Genomic DNA, 14,151 nt, shown 5'->3' on the forward strand with positions numbered 1-14,151 from the left:
CACAGGAATATAAATACACAGAAGAAACTCTAAAGATACTTAGTTTTATGGTAATTTCTTTACCTGTACTGTGTGGAACTGCTTTGATGGTAGACATATTCATATATTACTATAAAAATTTGAAATATGTTGAGAAAGAGTAAAACAAAGTAAAAACCACCATAAGCTTATCTCTTATCAGCAGAAAAGTTTTATTCCTTTAATGACAGTTAAACCACATCCAAGGCATTAACTTACAGACATCAACCAAAGTAGCCATTTAAAGCAGTAGATATTAAAGTACGAGACACACGATAGTGGATCTGGGGGAAATGCTTCGCCATCTGAGGCTGACACCAAACCTTGCTGGAATCAACAGTGGAGCTCTGCTAGTGCTTGACTGTAGGTGAAGGTATGAGCATTTCTGCAGAACTGAAGGACAGCTGTGTTTTACAAGTACTGAAGCACTTTAGACTGCATCGAAAGGTATATGTTTTCACGTTGAAGGGAAGAGGGAAAAGTTAAATCCCTCTCATAGGGCATTAGGCTGCCTTGCAGAGGGCCACGGCAGAAAAGCGCACCTCCCCTTGCTCACGCTCAGTGAATTCTCTGCAGACCTTGGCAGCATCCTGAAAAGAGGAATATCATTACTATCCCAACAGCAACAGCTCAAGAGGAAAGTTTCAAACAGAAAGCACTTCTAAGGCCTAAGTTCACCCTGATCAATTCTAAATCTTCCATTAACCTTGACCCAAACGGGTCAAGTCCAGAAATTCTGCCTCTGTTCTTTATTCTCTCTCATGCAAACCCCTCCCACCCTCGCTTCTCCAGGTCTACTTCCCACTCCCTGTTCCTATTTCCATCTGCCCCTTGTACACGCAGGGATTAGCTTTAACTGATCTCAGGTAGGGGATGAGAGTGGGCAGAGACAGTGACCATCCCTCCTAGGGCTTGACAGAGAGAACACAATCAGGTGGTGGAAAGACAGACACACATATCACAGATCTGGCTTTTCCGATGCCTTGACTCCTTTATTGCTTCCACCAGATGGCTCTGGGTTTCTCCCCATTTTGTGCCTGGTTTGCCAAGAGAACTATTATTCTTTTCCTCAAACCTAAACAAGACAGAAAACTGATCTCTCTTTGATAAGGGGGCATATAAGTTCTCCTCAGAAATTTCCAGAGTGAAAACAAATTTCTACTAATTAAACATTTTACAAAAAAGCCTTAAGGCTTAAAGTAAACACTTGGCATTTCAGGTGCAGAGACAAGTTATAGATTCTTAGTTACTTGTGGAGGAATGACATGTGGTACTAATTCTAAGACCCAGATGACAAAGGCTGATAACAGAAAATTGATCCCTATGTTATTCACCAAATTGTAAATAATTCTACTCATACAGTTTTCGTTATCCTATGTGAGGTGGTACAGTGGTTAAGCACTCAGCTGATAAATGAAAGGTTGGTGGTGTGGACCTACCAGCCACTCGATGGGAGAAGGGTGTGGCAACCTGTTTTCATAAAGATTACAGCCTTGGAAACCCTATGGGGCAGTTCTACTCGCCCCTACAGGGCAGTCGGAATCAATTCAATGGCAACAGGTAATGCATATGTGAGGCGTACTTTATAGTGGAAAAAAAAATTTTTTTTTTCCCACTATGGAATTAGGTATGAGTTAGTACGCACTTCAGAAGCTTTACTACAAGGACCAGTCTTTCCCCTAAATGGGTCAAGTCCAGAAATTCTGCCTCTGTTCTTTATTCTGACTCTCATGCAAATCCCTCCACCTGCTCTTCCCAGGTCTCTCTCTCATTCCATATTATTATATTACTATTCCCATACACCCCTTGCATATAGCAGAAGGAGCTTTAACAAAATCTGGGCTGACTAGAGAAAGTGACACTCCTTCCTAGAGTGGCATAATTTGATCCACTAGCACTTTTAGGTTATAAGGCCCCTGATGTTCCAAAGACAGGTCTATTATAGTAGTATTGTACAGTCGCCAAGAACAGACTCTCTAGGTTTGAACCATTGGCTTTGCTATTTAAGTCATTGACCTTAGGCATTACGTAACATCTCTTGCAATTCAGTTGCCTCATCTGTAAACGGCAGTAATAATATCTATTACATTAGTGTCATTATAGAGATTCTATAATAGATATAAATCACTTGGAATATTGTCTAGTGCAGAGACTGACAAATTAAGGCCCAAATCCAGCCTGCTGCATGTTTCTGTACATTAAGTTTTACTGGAACACGGCCATGTCCATTCATTTATATATTGTCTAGGTTGCTTTGGAGGTATAATGGCTTTGGAACTACACTTACCCCTCATTTATTGACTATCTTGCTATCCAACATTTTGCAGTTACAACAGCAAAAAATCTATTTCCCAACTATTTTGTGCATTGATGAGGTACATCTGGCAGTAATGAACACCAAGGTGCAAGGTGAGAGTAACACTGGCTGTTAACACTGGATGGTTAACATTATACATCAGCTTGGCTGGGCCATGATTCTCCTAGTCTTGCAGTTATATAATGATGTAATTTGGTGGTTATGTAATGATGCTGTCATCTTCCATTTTTGCATAAAGCCAATTTTTACATAACGATCATGTCGATAAATCAGGAGTGGGTGTACAACAGCAGAGCTAAGTAGCTGCAACAGAGATCCTATGTCCCATAAAGCCAAAAATATTTACTATCTGGCCCTTCATAGAAAAAGTTTGTCAACTCCTGGCCCACCATACAGTAAAAAAAAAAAACCATACAGTAAGTACTCAAAAAAGATTAGCTATTATAACTACAAATGTAATAGTTATACTTTAACAGCATTTTGAGTTTATCATAATTTAGCAATTTTCTGTTATACAACAGCGTGATGGTTAAGGTTGTATGTCAACTTGGCTAGGCCATGATTTTCAGTGGTTTGATATTCATATGATGTGATCACTTAAATGATGAAATCTGATACCATGTGATCACCTCCAGGAGACCTCCTGTGAGTAGCCAATCAGTTGAAAGGGAGTTTCCTTGGGCATGTGGCCTGCACTGAATACAAGCGGACATTATTCTGGCAGGGCTCATGGGCTTTCGCTTGCTCTGGATCCTACAGCTGGCTCCTGTTATGTGACCTCCAGTTCTCTCAACCTGAGCTAGCAGTTTATCTGTGGATTTTGCCTGGCGATCTTGGAATCTGTCAATCTTTGCAGCCTGTGAGCAAGAGCCCTTGCCAATCTTGGGTTCGTCAGCCCCCGCAGCTATGCGAATCAGGAGATGCCTCCATCTTGACCCATGCACTTGGGACGTTCCAGCCTCTACAAGCGCATGAGCCAATTCCCTGATATAAATATATATATTTATATGCTTTACTGGTTTTGCTTCTCTAGAGAACCCAGCCTAAGACAAACAGCACATTAACTCTAGAGGCTCATTTCTAGCATGAAAAGGCCAATAGCACTCTATGAACTTTTATCTAGAATTAAGAGTTTTGATGGTCACTTGTACTAGGAGGGCTACATACTGATCCTGGATGCTGCAGTTCTGCTAAGGCATGTTTTGAATCCGCTACTCTAGTTCTGGAACTGTGGGCCCACGTGGGAAGAAAAAAAACTTTTGAACTTGACTGCCCAACCAGAATCCCCAGTACACTATCTAAGTCTAAGCCAAACCCGGCTGTCTTAGAGCAATCGGGAAGGGGTCAGGTAGCAGTTACTGAGTCATCAGTTTGACGTAATCTGACAACTGCACAATGGTCACCTTAATCACATACTGAAGTAAAGCACGGCTCCCAGCTAATTCCAACTGTGGGTTAAAGACAACACATGATACAGATTAGTCAAGGCTGCTCTGAAGGATTCTGTTTAAAACTGTGGGCTATAAAATGAGATAGACAGAATTACTTAAGATGATCTTTAAGTCTGAAAGACTGCTACTAACCTGGACCATTGGTGCTGGTCGTACACAAGTGTCAGCACTTTAGACAATTTGGCTAAAGAAACATGGTCCCTAGAGGAGAGAGATGGATTCTAAAGATTACCTGCAGTAGGGAGTCCTCTGCACTGGTGCCATGGTTTACTGGAAAAGGCATTCGTCCATCTAGAACAAAAAAGCCAGCCCTGTCAATTTTCTCTGTACATTTTCTGACTACTGTGCTTGTCCAGCCCAGGAAAGTTTTAGACTCTTCTGAATACCACTGCCATTCCCACAAATGGAAGACTGGGCATGATGTTCAAAAGTTCCTACATATCCTTCCCAGGCAATCTGAATCTATAATAAGGCCAAACAAGCCCCATCCAGCTACCCTGATACAGGGGCTTGCACCCCATCTCCAGGTAAGGACCACAAAGCAAACGTTTGATGCAGCCTCTGTGGTAAGGAGGGTGGAGGTAAAGAAGGCATCCTTGAGATTTCACTTGCTCCTCAGTGACTGCTGATTGACCCCAAGTCTCCTCTGCCCTTGTTCGCCCATAGGTAGTGTCTGTAGTGTTTTGACTTGAGGCAACACAGCTGCAAGTCTTTCCCCATTAATACAAAGGGGATGAACGTTCCAAGATGGATTATCTTTCTTATTGCCTTACGTCAGAATAGAAATCACACTGACAAACATACACACTCCTTTTACACAAACACAGTCATATTCAAGAAGTGATCTTCTTCTCAAAGTGTTCTGTGCCTGAAAAGGATGATGCTAGAGACCAATAACTGGTAATGCTGGGTGAAACAAAAAGAGTAATTCTGATAATTTTAGGCACTGCACAGGTGCCAATCTACTCTTTACTGGTTTGTGACTAAAGGCATTCATTTTGCAAGTCAGCTGCCTACAGGGGACGCTCTGGGTATAATAAAGGACTAAATACCCTCATTAGAACCAAACAGTACCTTAGCCTAATTCAAAAGGAATGCCTGCATTAAACACTATGCTCTTTTAAAGAATTGACTATATGTGATTCAACTGACAAGAGCAGCTGGAAAGGATAGAAGAGATGCTTGTGGGGAGGGGGGCAATGACTTTGTGTTAATAATGGTGAAATAGTCTATTAGAGGCTGTCGAGAAAGGTGGCACAACTTGAAGAATGTAATCAACGTCACTGAATTGTAAATGTAGAAGCTGTTTGAAGTGGTGTACGTATTGTGTGTATTTTCACCAAAAATAAAAATAAAAAACAAACACTTCCATAAAACACGCCATTGTTTTGACTTCATTAACAATGACACGAAGAGCCACAAAGCCATGTACCAAGCCTGAAGAATACATGAAACCATTATCAGATTCCAGAAATGGAGTGAAACATACCAAGTTCATAGAGGTGGCCATCCACGTTGTTAAACAGAATGAAATGAAAGTTCACTTTGTCATCTACCTGAAGAGAGTAAGAATTTGTTTTTTAAAACGCATATTTTATAAGTTGAACTTGTTACAAATAAGTTCTCTCATTATTTGAGTGCAATATGCTTGAACCAACTTGCTCATATTTTAGTTAAAAATTAGTATTTGTATATTTCTTACATACTAGGCCCTGTTCTAAGCTCATTACAGTAGATATGGTATAACTGTGAAAACAACTCTCTGTGAGGTAGCTACTACTGCATACTTTTTACTGAGGTGGAAATTAAGGCTTAGGGAATACAAGCATTAAGATCAAGACTGGGAAGTGGCAGAGCCAACTGCAGTTTTAAAGATACTGACTTTAACAGGAGCCTTTGTGGCACAAACGGTTAAGTGCATGGCTGCTAACGGAAAGGTTGGCAGTTCAAGCCCACTCAGTGGTTCTGTGGGAGAAAGGCCTGCTGATCTGTTCCCATAAAGATTATAGCCAAGAAAACCCACCCTATGGTGACCTACTGTGTCACATGGAGTCAATGGCACGCAACACTGACTTTAATCTAACTCAACAATTGACTTGGAGATTCTGTTCAGATTACAGTGCCTTTAAGAACTCCAGAAATTGTCAGTCCTCGTTGGTGTATCTTACTCTCCCCAAACAGTGGATGAGAAGAGTATTTGAAGTGCGCAATTACTAGGAGAGGTGTTAGTCACTCTGTAACAGGCACTGGGATCTAAGCAAAATACTACCCTTTGAATTTACTAAAGACTATGTTAACTGCCCACTAGATTTCTGAAGGGCCATGTTTATTAACAGGGCTAGTCAAAGGATCACTGAATTTTAGATAGAATTCAGGCAGAAATTTTAGGTAGAATTTTCTGGCATTAATTGGCCTGGAGGGAATAACATTTGCTGGGTTCCTGTAAGAGGTTTACACACATACTTCCGTTAAAACACAGGTGGCACCTGGACTGCAAGGCTCTGATTTGTATTTGCACTTACTCGACACTGGCCTTCCTGTGCCACAGCATCATGGGCTGCCTGAATGGCCTGGAAAAAATGAGAAAATTAACACAAAAACATCCAAGATTGTTTAAAAGCAATGCTCTGAAGTTGGATTCCTACCTCGTTCTTTTCAAAGCATTTTGCTCTGTCTTCAGGGGACATCTTCTCCGTTTCAGAAAGAAACTGTTTCAGGACTGACCCGTTCTCTTTTAAATACAAACGTATGTATTAGTATAGAGACAATAATGCAAAGGGGTTCACATTTATTGTTGACTTAAGCCACTGCACAACTGGTCAGGTTTATCAGTCTGAATCCTCAATAGAGCCTCCCAAATATGGACAAACTGTCCCTCTTTCCCAGCCTCTTCCTAACTCATTCAGTCAGAGTGGCCTCCCTATTCCTCCACTGCCACACTCTTTCTTGCCTCTGCTCCCTGCCATCCCCGAACCCATTCATCTGGCCATTTCCCACTCATCTTCAAATCTCAGCTTACCATTTTCTCCCAGCACTCACCCATTTATAACACATCATTTGTGAGATTTTTTTTGTGCCATAAGGACACAGCTATTTTGCCTATTGCTGTATCTACGGCACCCAGAACAATACACAATTAGTATTTATTGCATTCATGACTCTACAATAACATTCTCATCTAAACAGCTCTCAACCCAAGATTTTTATTCCAGAGTAGAAAGCTGAACCTCAGTTAATCTAGTTATCTAGACAGACATTAACATAAAGATCTTAAATAAAAATACGAAGAACTATATAGCCCAGCCTAGAAGCAACTGACTGTTGGTATAAGCATTTCGTTTTTGCTCAATAAGTATAAAGCTAGGGGACACTGATTACATAGCAAGAACAATTTATATTTTAAAAGACTTTAACTTGAATCTCCAGCTCTACACTTTTTTTTTAGCGGTTAAATGAAGACCATTCAAAACTTGAAGTGATAGGAATTCTCTTCACTTTATGAGGTGGACTATGGCTCAGATTAAGCCTCTGACGCCATCACTACCACAGCGACCAAAGTGCTACAGTATCCCTGGGGTCATCAAGATGGCAGCACCCTAAGTGGAGTGAGACTTAGTAAAGAAAAACTGGAAAGAAATCAAGCTACAACTTTTAATATGGCTCAGGCAAGTCAATATTTGAAAAGACAACCTAGAAGATCTGGATGGTTATGGCCAGAGAAACCATTTATTTATTTAATTTTAATATATCTTATTTAATCCAAAATACTTAAAATATTATATCAACATGTAGTCAACATAAAAAATGTTTATGAGATATTTTACATCCTTTTTTTATTGTATTTTGGATGAAGGTTTACAGGCCAAACTAGCTTCTCATTAAATGCTTAGTACACATATTGTTTTATGACACTGGTACATTGGTTAACAACCCCAGAACATGTCAGCACTCTTCCTTCTTGGACCTTGGGTTCCTTATTACCAGCTTTTCTGTCCCCTCCTGACTTCTAGTCCTTGCCCCTGGGCTAGTGTGCCCCCTTAGTCTGTTTTTGTTTTATGGGCCTGTCTAATCTTCAGCTGAAAGGTGACCCTCAGGAGTGACTTTATTACTGAGCTAAAAGGGTGCCCAGGGGCCATACTCTCTGGGTTTCTCCAGTCCCTATCAAGCCAGTAAGTCTGGCCTTTTTTTTTGGAGTTAGAATTGTTCTGTATTTTTCTCCAGCTCTGTCTGGGACCCTTTATTGTGATCCCTGTCAGAGCAGTTGGTGGTGGTAGCCGGGTACCAACTAGTTGTACTAGACTCAGACTGGTGGAGGCCTGGTAGATGTGGTCCATTAGTCCTCTGGACTAATCTTTCCCTCATGTCTTTAGTTTTCTTGATCAGAGAAGGCATTTAATTTTAAAAGCATATCAAGAGTAGAAGCTTGGCCACACTTACCTCATAAAAATACAAACAGTATTTGTCCTGCTAGAAGCAATAGCATGGGCTACTAGTTGAAGTTATTCAATTGTTAACACCACCACCCATTGTCTTAAATCAGAAGTCAGCAAACTACGGCTGCCTATTTTTGTAAATTAAGTTTTATTAGAACACAGCCACATCTATTTGTTTATATCTCTCTATCGTTTCTCTTTTTGCTCTGCAACAGCAGAGACTGCATGGTCCTCAAACCCTAATACTTATTCTCTGGTCCTCTACAAAAGAGTTTGCTGACCCTTGGCTTAAATTATACGTAACGGCCACATTATTTTAAGATATCTTAGTGCTGCTGATTGTTCCTCGGACAAGTGTAAGGGCTGAGACTTGTTTCTTCTGTATCCTCCATGGCATCCATCAGGGCTAGGGACATCAAGGGCTAATGTCCATCACCTGATTTTGTTCACAGCTGGCTCTTCTAGGGTTTCGACCTGCTGCTATGCCTACCTGCAAGAACCTTCTGCAGCTGCTATGCCCACCTCCAAGAACGTTCACATCTAACTGCTCTATGCTGTGTCCGTTCTAACCATTAATATATCGTGTCTTAATATCATCTCTAACACTTTGTTATTAAGAATGAAATGGAAAAATCTAAGAATCTCTACAACAATTGGCCCTCCAGTGCTCTTTTTCTCCCCTCATTTAGGCGATCTGCAAATTGGAAGAGCATATTGAAGAGGCAGTACGAAACTGTTTATCACTCACTTGTCCACACCAGGTGGACAATACCAAACCATGCTTTTTGGCAAATAAGTTACCTTCCTTCAAAAAAGAGGAATAATAATTCACCCACTGGTTTATATCTGGTTAAGTTGTTGTGTGCTATCAAGTTGATTCTGACTCATAGCAACCCCATGTGACAGAACTGAACTGCTCAGATGGCTTCCTTGGCTCTAATCTTCATGAAAGCAGACTGCCAGGTCTTTCTTCCTCAGAGCCAGTGGGTAGGTTGGAACTGCCAACCTCTGGTTAATAGCCAAGTGCTTAACCATTATGCAACCAGGGCTCCTTAGGTAAGTAGTATCCGTGACTTAAACCGGTTTCAAGTAATATTAAGGCAATAACTTTGCTGAATAGAACCTGAGGGCTTTTGGAATGAAGAGTTAATTCTGTTTTCTTAACTTCACATTCAAAACGTAACTAGGAGGGCAGGCCTGAAAACCCACACTTACCAAATTCCAGTTTGTCCTGATTATTGGCCACTGCATGTATAAGTCCGACTGTACCACAGGAGTTCCCAATGGTCTGCTTCATGAAATACACTTTAGGACTAATTTCTTGTCCCTTCAGTTCTTCAATCTGTTTTTTCCTGAAATTCTCATGCTGTGAATGTAAAAGACATTTTTCTATTTCAAAGAAAAAATGCAAAGAACTAACAGATGGGAGCATGGCGAGTTCTACCACCTAAAAGGAAATGGAAGTGAGATGTGTGACCAGGAGCCTTGATTCTAGCTTCTGGCCAATACCCAGAGACTGGCCTGTCTGCCTCCCACACTCTTATCAGCCCGTGAGGCTCTGAGCTTCGGAGACTCCACCCTGGTGCTGCACTGCAGTAACTGCCTTGGATATTGCCCAAGGCTTTGTCTAGACACTGCTGCAACCTTTTAGATCCAAATGGATGGTGTTATGAAGTCAAAAAAACAGACTAGCTCATTATTTTCTTTCTTTAACACTAACAGTGATAGTATTTCATATAGGCCTCCCAATCAAGCTTCGTCCATTTAATGCCCAATTAGAATACCAGCTAGACTGATTTACACTTCACTATTCAAAACTTTACTTTCACTCTGCCCAAGTATCCAAAGCCACCAAACCCATTGCTGGCAGTTGTTTCTGATTCACAGCAACACTACAGAACTACCCCATAGTTTCCAAGGTGCAGCTGGTGGATTCCAACTGCCAAACTTTTTTTTGGTCAGCATCAGAATGCTTAACCACTGAGCAACCAGGGCACCCCCCCCCCCGCCCAGCCCCCCAGTGCAAGTATAAAAAAAAAAACTACTCTTAAATAAAGGAAACAAAGCTTAACTGTTTAAAGGAGCAATTTAAAGAAATTAACTATTTCCTTTTTTGGGGGGTGGGGGGGGAATAAGGAAAGACAACAGGTCTAGAGTATCTGGCTGTGCTTTTTACAAAAACTCATCCTACAAAAGGTAGGTGTGACACTTGTTTGGCCTTGCCAGCTATAGTTTGAGGGTATGTTAGCAATTTGGGGGGTGGGGAGAGACCAGTAAACAAATGGGACTAAAAGGTGGTTTTTCTCTTTTGCAAAGTAACTTAGTACGCTTGCTGGACCTTTCATTAACCAGTTTTTAAAGACCTTGGTCTGACTTCTCAGTCAAAAACCTGGGTGCTAATGCTATATAGAGAGCCCTGGTGGTACAGTCGTTAAGAGCTGGGCTACTAACCAAAAGGTCAGCAGTTCGAGTCCATCAGCCACTCTTTGGAAACCTGTGGGGTGGTCCTATTCAGTCCTATAGGGTCTCTGAGTCAGAATCGACTTGAAAGCAACACATTTTGATTTTTTTTTGTTGTTTGTTTTGGCTAACGATATAGAAACCAATTCCCCATAACTAGCAAGATTCAGACAGAACACCAGAAGCATATTCCCAATTCTAGTAGCTCTGCATTATTACACATGGCACTGAAGTTTGAGTTTAAGCCTGCTCTGTGGCACTATCAGAGAACAAGATCTCCTCTCTGCTAATTTAAGATTTGCACCACCCCACAAGTGGCCATAGCCACGAGAACTTAAGCTGCAACTAGTACGAAGCTCTGGCATCATACAGGTCCTTGAATTGTTGCTCACGGACTGTTAAGAATTTTCACTTTCCTAGGTTAACTAAAAGGGGGGTGGGTTGGGGAACAGCACCACCCTTTACAGCTCTTGCATGCAGACACTTCTGTAAATATTTCATTCTGACTTAAAATTAATGTTTTAGAAATGGTCCATTTAGGATTTCATAATGTTCCCAGAGCCAAAATCAGATGCTTTCTAAATTGATATCAGCTTGTTTGGAGATCAATCTATACCACCTCAACTTTTCTTTGAATTTGCTTCAGTGTTTTGCCCAGCAGATGTTTTACTTCGAGTGCACAATAAATCCGATGAAATAAACTGGAGCTCTTTCAAACGTAAGGCATTCAAACCAGAATGTTCTGGAACAAAAGCTGCCTGATCCAGCAAAATGAGACCAGCGAGCTTTCGAAAGGCAAAACACGCCCCACTACTGCCTCCCGAAGGCCTTGCCGCTGAATGCTGCTTAAAACCTCCGAGTCATCATGGTTCCTCTAATAAGAAAGCTCTGAGACACTCAAGTGAAAGACCGAGATTGCCCTTCATTTGGTCAAAGGGAAAGACAATTTGTGACTTGCAGTTATTTGACAGCTCCCTTTTTGCCTAAAGTAAAGGCTTTAGCAATAAAAACATGTCAGTGGGATTATTCTAATAGCTTTAATAGGCATTTTTAATCCACAACACTTAGCTCATTTACCAGAAAGAAGGTCTGGAGCATCCCATAGGGACTGATTTATGCTGCCTTTTTTTTTTTTTTTTATCTGCTACACCCAGCCTTATGGTGGTACTTCAGTTAAGCTCACTATGTTAGGAGTCATGCCCCAAATGCTAATGCCCCAGGTTTTGCTAACCGTAGGAAACAGACAATGCCATGCTAATTAGTTGGGCTTCCATACATCGCAAGACAACAATTATCCCAGCTACCTTCTTAAACTTGGTGCTCAGGCTTTGGGGTACCTATATCCATGCACACTTGTAGGAGGTGCACCACCTAAAGGGAAATGAAAAAGTGTTTCCAAACCTGCTCTAATACCACGTATTTCTTATAGCTACAAGGTCAGAAAGGATAAAAGAGGGTGGAAGGAGGTGCTGAAAGACCCACAAAGAAACCATACACAAATATTAAGCTTAAAAGACATTCAAGAGCCTGAAAACCGAGTGTGAATGTTGTGCGGGATATAAAGGGGACTGGAGAGGGGAAGGGTGAATGGAAAAAATCCCAAGTCCACCTGGAAACCCAGCCTTTGCAGGCAGGGGAGATGGAGAACTACAGAACCTATTGTTTCCCCGTGATTTAGGCACGCCCATTCCTCTCCATTTTAAGGCAAGGTGGGAGTCTGAGAATCAAACAATGAGCTGACTAGGTTTACAGCCATGAAAGAGAAAAACCAACCAGCTATTCTCGGGCATGGAAGTCTCAGAAATGGCTCTAAGTGTTACAGGCTAACTATCTAGGTTTAAGCGAACTTAGGCGTAGGATGAGTTATTTACCTAGATAACTGGGAAGACAGAACTGAGACGCTACTTCTCTTCCAAATTTAAGGCAACACTGGCTGGTTAAGTCAAAAGGCAGCGATCCTAATGCGTAAGTTATCATGGAAGGGCAGGCTCCTCCCTTCCCGGGGGGCGGGGGGCACGATCTTTATCCCCTGTGGGAAGGCGAGCCAGGTCTACAGTCCTCCACGCCTCACTCAGGTTTGGGAGCAGTGCGCACTGTCGGGCCCCACGCCCTACCTGAGCCGTTAGGGGAAAGAGCAGCAGCAGCGCGCAGGCAGGCGCTGGCACAGAGCCCAGAGTCTCCTCCTCCAGCCCCAGCACATCCACGAAGCGCCACTGGCCGGCGACCCCCAACCGGGCCAGCACCTGCGGAGAGGAAACAAGGCGAACAGGTGGACGGGGGCAGGCAATCACTAACACTTGCTCAGAAGGAGGTACTGCTCAGCGCGCCTTCTGCGCTCCCACCCAAGCCTGGGAGGAGCCGAGCTCCGCCCCGCACCCCCCAACCCTCCCAGCGCAATGACACAGCACAAAGTGCGGCCCACACGTGGCTCTCGCGAAGCCGGGCACCGGAGTTCTAGAGCCACGCGTCACGCCCTCGGGAGCTCGGCCCGGCGCTGGCATCTGAGCGCAGCCTCCTCCATCCCGAGCCCACCCCGACGACCAGTTTCGCAAAGTCACCACCCAAATGCAGGGGCAGGGAGAAGGCGCCCAGCCCGCCGCCTCTGGAGTGCGCAGGGCGCGGCTCAGTCTCCGCGAAGCGGCCGGAGCCCGTGGGCGCCTCTGCCTCGGCGCTCCTGGGGGAGGGGGACAGAGGCAACCGAGAAGCCACTCACTTTGTTCAGCATCTGAAAGGCAAATACAAAGGAAAAAAATAAAATCAGTCCAGGATACGGCTGCCTAGCCAAGGCTGCACCTGCGCCTGCACTCCCTGGGCATCTGTGCACCTGGCGCTCACCTCGGGGTTAATCTCCATCGGTTTGAGCTGCATCTTCGAGAAGAGCAAGACGAACCACAACTGCGAGAAGACGAAAAACAGCAAGCGGAGCCGCCCAGGCTGCAGCTATAAATCCCCGGCCTGACGCACTGTGGGGCCTGCGCAGGGGGAGCAGAGGCAAAATCAAACGAGGGGGAAACGGCCAAGCGCAGTCAGATGGGCACGAACCCCCTATGCGCAGCGCCAAGTGGTACAGCCGAGGCCCCAAACCTTGCAGTCTCACTCGCTGGTGAGATAATCTGGTGGTGGTGGAGATGGGTTTTGCAGGTGGGTGTTCCTTGAGTGTATTGAGCAGTCATTTTGGTGCAGTCTTTAATTTCTTGCGGAGTTTCTGGACCTTCCCCCCCCTTTTTATCATCCCAGTCACCCGGAAGCTCTGGTTCTCTGAAGCATTGAGAAAAAGCTCAAACTCAACAGGTACATAATTAAGTCGATTATAAATATATATTCTCCAAATCTCTCAGCGGTCTGCATTTTACCATAGCAATTCATCCTCCATGTTTAATCATACCAGTGCTGAGCCTCGTTTTTAATTGACCGACTTGAATAAAAAAGAATCTGATTTACAACATAGAACGCATTAGTAATGCTGATGTAA

The 14,151-nt window shown here is 43.2% G+C and overlaps 1 protein-coding gene across 1 annotated transcript; it reads right to left on the bottom strand.

The window, feature by feature from the left end:
* Positions 1 to 167: 167 nt before the first annotated feature.
* Positions 168 to 13,615, bottom strand: UCHL1 (ubiquitin C-terminal hydrolase L1). The gene is made up of 9 exons (XM_003411313.4): positions 13,515 to 13,615; positions 13,393 to 13,404; positions 12,794 to 12,922; positions 9,435 to 9,585; positions 6,432 to 6,517; positions 6,309 to 6,356; positions 5,276 to 5,342; positions 4,019 to 4,077; positions 168 to 608 (listed from the first exon to the last, which is right to left on the bottom strand). Exons 1-9 carry the CDS (start codon positions 13,545 to 13,547, stop codon positions 522 to 524), a joined length of 672 nt encoding a protein of 223 aa, XP_003411361.1. The 5' UTR covers positions 13,548 to 13,615; the 3' UTR covers positions 168 to 521.
* Between the last annotated feature and the right edge of the window lie 536 nt (positions 13,616 to 14,151).

The sequence above is a fragment of the Loxodonta africana genome, chromosome 5, assembly GCF_030014295.1.
Source record: "Loxodonta africana isolate mLoxAfr1 chromosome 5, mLoxAfr1.hap2, whole genome shotgun sequence".
Lineage (NCBI taxonomy): Eukaryota > Metazoa > Chordata > Mammalia > Proboscidea > Elephantidae > Loxodonta > Loxodonta africana.

What these genes read in the sequence shown, in the direction of transcription:
- UCHL1 (XM_003411313.4), bottom strand. Translation starts at nt 13,547, where the DNA reads ATGCAGCTCAAACCGATGGAGATTAACCCCGAG. An exon ending in AATGCTTTGAAAAGAACGAG is followed by an intron (nt 6,357 to 6,431) that starts GTAGGAATCCAA and finishes CATTTTTTCCAG; the next exon opens with GCCATTCAGGCAGCCCATGA. An exon ending in TGGCCACCTCTATGAACTTG is followed by an intron (nt 4,078 to 5,275) that starts GTATGTTTCACT and finishes TTTTTGTTCTAG; the next exon opens with ATGGACGAATGCCTTTTCCA.